The sequence below is a fragment of the Notolepis coatsorum genome (assembly GCF_963971535.1).
Source record: "Notolepis coatsorum genome assembly, chromosome: 2".
NCBI lineage: Eukaryota > Metazoa > Chordata > Actinopteri > Aulopiformes > Paralepididae > Notolepis > Notolepis coatsorum.
Genome location: NC_140166.1, coordinates 39,448,208 through 39,452,805, shown reverse-complemented (window position 1 = coordinate 39,452,805; position 4,598 = coordinate 39,448,208). Strand labels below are relative to the sequence as shown.

Sequence of the window (4,598 nt, the reverse complement as noted above, 5' to 3'; positions counted from 1 at the left end):
GCTGCAGCACCTATTTCAGGTAAGTTTAGCTTGGTTCAGGTTAGCTTGGTTCAGGTTAACTTGGTTAGTAAAAAGATACTATACTGTACGTCTACTGTAAAAGATACTATACTGTACGCCTACTGTAAAAAGATACTATACTGTACTTCTACTGTAAAAAGATACTATACTGTACTTCTACTGTGAAAATATATTACTACACAGGACAGAATGTTGCTTACTTTTTACTCATCAGATATCTCTATACTCTACATCCCACAGAACCCTCTTCACTCACTGGAGCGACTCAGAGAAACCAGTCTACACTATCCCTAGGGTGTCCGCGGCTATGATGCAGCTCATCATAGAGTACGCCTACACACGCTTTGTGCCGGTGACAGCAGAGAACGTGGAAGAGCTTCTGGTGGCTGCAGACCAGCTTCTCGTCACTGGCATAATAGGAGCATGCTATGACTTCCTAGAAGGCCAGCTGTCTCTGGAAAATTGTGTTGGCATCTGGAGGATCGCGGACATCTACTGCTGCCCTGACCTGAGGCGCAAGGCCCATCTCTTCATCGTGTGTCACTTTGAGGAGATGCTGCGTGTCTCACAGGAGTTTGTGGAGCTGTCCCTGCAGCAACTGGTGGACATCATCGAGAGGGATGATCTAAACGTGAAGAACGAGGAGACGGTGTTCGAGGCCATCCTCCGTTGGATCGACCACTCCTGTGAGGAGCGTAAAACACACATCCCTTTGCTGCTGCCCAAGGTAACTAATTGTATTACTTTCATTGTATTTAATTGCATTAAAACAACATTAGGTTCCCTAGCACAGTGGTTCTCAAACATTTGGGTCCAAACTGTTCCCTAGCAACAGAATTCCAATGAAACCGTCTACAACCGCTGTCTAAGTTGTACCCCACTGTCTGCTCGTCTCTTCCCAGGTTCGCATGGGATTGATGAGGCCTGACTACTTCGGGAACAACGTCCTGAAGAACCCTGTGGTGAGGGACAGCCAAGACTGCAGGCCCGTCATCCTCAGCGTCCTGAAACCCCCTGGCTCCGACAGGCTCCCAAACGCCCTGACGCGCCCACGCCTGCCCCAGGACAGGGTTCCCACGCTTGCCTTGACATTTTTTTCCATACTACCTCCTGATTTTCCAGGTACCATATTAAGTGATGATCTATAGGCCCCCCTCACACACACACAACCCCCTAGGACACCAGACTACTTACTTGATTTAAAAGATGTGCCAGTCAAGTCTACATTGTAAATGCTTAGAGATTATGTCTTATTGATAATATCAATGCATGAAATAATGCAACAAGCTGTAGATGAACAACAATTTATTGAACTGGAACACATGAGCACTGGGATTGATATATGTTCTCTCTTCCACTCCTCTCCTATCTCATCCTGTCCTCTTCTCTCCACACCTCCCCTCGTGTCCGCTCCTGTCTTCTCTTCCTACTCTTCTCAACTCCTCTCCACTGTTCTCCCTTTTCCTCTGTCATCCTCCTCTTCCATCTTCGCGGCCTCTTCTCTTCCTGGCTAACTGGCTCGTTATGAGAGCTAACGTTGGCTAGCTACTGTACCCGGCGCTGGCTAACTGGCTATCGTTATGAGAACTAACGTTGGTAGCTACTGTACCTGGCGCTGGCTAACTGGCTCGTTATGAGAGCTAACGTTGGCTAGCTACTGTACCTGGCACTGGCTAACTGGCTCGTTATGAGAGCTATAATAATAATAATAATGGATTGGATTTATATAGCGCTCTTCGTGACACCCCAGTGACCCCAGAGCGCTTACAGAGTCCATTATTCGTTCATACACAGTTATACCAGTGGTGGTAAGCTACAATTGCAGCCAGAGCTGCCCTGAGGCAGACTCACGGAAGCGTGGCAAATAATCATCGCCTACGGCTGCGGCCCCTCCGACCACCACCAACATTCATTCACATGCATACACATTCATACGAGGCAAGTAGGTTAAGTGTCTTGCCCAAGGACACAACGGCAGTGGGATGGACATGGGCTTGAGCGGGATTCGAACCACCAACCGTTCGATCATTGGACAATCCGCTCTACCTCTGAGCCACGCCGCCCCACAACGTTGGCTAGCTACTGTACCTGGCACTGGCTAACTGGCTCGTTATGAGAGCTAATGTTGGCTAGCTACTGTACCTGGCGCTGGCTAACTGGCTCGTTATGAGAGCTAACGTTGGCTAGCTACTGTACCTGGCGCTGGCTAACTGGCTCATTATGAGAGCTAACGTTGGCTAGCTACTGTACCTGGCACTGGCTAACTGGCTCGTTATGAGAGCTAACGTTGGTAGCTACTGTACCTGGTGCTGGCTAACTGCCTCGTTATGAGAGCTAACGTTGGTAGCTACTGTACCTGGCGCTGGCTAACTGGCTCGTTATGAGAGCTAACGTTGGCTAGCTACTGTACCTGGCGCTGACTAACTGGCTTGTTATGAGAGCTAACGTTGGCTAGCTACTGTACCTGGCGCTGGCTAACTGGCTCGTTATGAGAGCTAACGTTGGTAGCTACTGTACCTGGCACTGGCTAACTGCCTCGTTATGAGAGCTAACGTTGGTAGCTACTGTACCTGGCGCTGGCTAACTGGCTCGTTATTAGAGCTAACGTTGGCTAGCTACTGTACCTGGCGCTGGCTAACTGGCTCGTTATGAGAGCTAACGTTGGCTAGCTAGTTAGCAAGATTGCACTGCTTACTAACTAACGTTGATAAACCCAGGTTTACCACACAGTTAAAACACAACTACTTACATTTGAGGATAAACTTGCATAAGAAGTTTCACTCAAGTTTCACTGTAGATGCCAAGGCTCCCTTGGCTCACCAAGTTGCCTGCATCAAATTCCAACATCCAATATACCATATAGGATGCCAAGAGCATGCTCTACAACATGGGATCATCCATTTCTATCTACAGTAAAAGCTGTTCACATGTAAAGGGTTTTTATAAACTCATGTTAATTCTGTGCTCAATAGTTAAATTTTATTACACATCATCCAATACAATTTTCCAGGACAACTGTTTCTATTTCCATGTAATTGATCACTTTTGCTCAGTTTCCATGCCTTTCCATACCTGGAAAATGAAAAAATTAATCCCATGTTTTCAATGTTTTCCAGGTACCGTGGGAACCCTGCAGGAGGTCCTATTGGCCATCGGAGGCGTTAGTGGCGGCAGCCTGCCCAATGGCATGGAGGCTTACGATATCCGAGCCGGTGGATGGATGGACGTGAGCGTTGAGGCGGAGAGTCCCCGGGCCTACCATGACAGCGCTTATCTCCACGGTCTGGTCTACTGCGTCGGCGTAAATAACGGCGTAGAGTATTTCAGCAGTGTGCGCAGGTTCAACCCCGTCACTCGTAGCTGGCTGCAGGCGGCTCCAATGCACTCACGCCGCTGTTACGCCAGCGTGGTCGCGTTGGACGGCTGTATCTATGCCATGGGAGGGTTCGACGGACACGTGCGACTGAACACCGCCGAGCGCTACGAGCCTGAAACCAACCAGTGGACAGTGATTTCGCCCATGCTGGAGCGCAGGAGCGACGCCGGAGCCGCAGCCCTCCATGGCAAGGTGGGTGGAATTGAGGAACACACGTGTCACGTGTGGTCGATTAACCCAAGGAACGTTCACATTAAAAACTAAGCGATTGGTATCATTCAGAATCATAAATCATAAATGTCTTTATTGCCAAGTAAGCTTGCACATACAAGGAATTTGTCTTGGTCCTTTGGTGCATCAACATTAACAGACAATTAAAGTAGAATGAAATCAAATGGAATATATAAACTAAATTAGAATATTCTTTCTTATTACAGGTTTACATCTGTGGTGGCTACAACGCGGCGGAGTGTCTGCTCACAGCTGAGTGCTACAGCCCAGACACCAACCAGTGGACTCTGATCGCCCCCATGAGCAGCAGGCGTCAAGGAGTGGGAGTCGCTGCGTACAGAGGTCATGTCTATGTGGTAGGTGCACATGGAGACAAATGCTTTATACTAGATATTTTTATATATATGTATCATTTGACTTGCAATGCTGCTGTGATGCCCTCATTTCCCTAAGTGGATTAATAACGTGTCTGCCTGCCTGTCTACCTGAGACACACACTAAAACATTCCTCTCATGTGTCCTGTCCTCAGGTGGGAGGGATAGACGGTGAAAAACACCTGGATAGCGCGGAGGCCTACAGCCCCTTGACTGACTCCTGGCGCGCCCTGCCCACCATGCTCACCCCCCGCAGCAACTTCGGCATCGGGGTGCTGGACGACCTGCTCTTCGTGGTCGGAGGCTTCAATGGCTTCAATAGCTCTAACACCATCTCCAACGTGGAGCGCTATGACCAGAGCAGCGACAGGTGGACTGTAGCAGAGGACATGAAGATCCAGCGCGGTGGCCTAAGCTGCTGCATAATGCATGGCCTGCCTAACATGAGCCAGTACGCCGCTCCCCGTGGCACCCTGCAGTGACCCCTGGAGGAGGAGGAGGCAGCAGGGGGATCCATCTAAGAACCTTAAACATGTATTAGACCAGTCCAAAAGAAATCCTAATAAATTAATGAATTACTATCCAAACAGACAGA

General features: G+C 48.9%; 1 protein-coding gene across 1 annotated transcript; it reads left to right on the top strand.

The window, feature by feature from the left end:
• Positions 1-328: 328 nt before the first annotated feature.
• LOC311223325 (kelch-like protein 10) lies at positions 329-4,171 on the top strand (the record flags this gene model as incomplete). Its single annotated transcript, XM_084308117.1, has 3 exons — positions 329-748; positions 924-1,006; positions 4,159-4,171. The coding sequence occupies 3 exons, from the start codon at positions 329-331 to the stop codon at positions 4,169-4,171; spliced, it is 516 nt and encodes a 171-aa protein (XP_084164243.1).
• Positions 4,172-4,598: the final 427 nt, after the last annotated feature.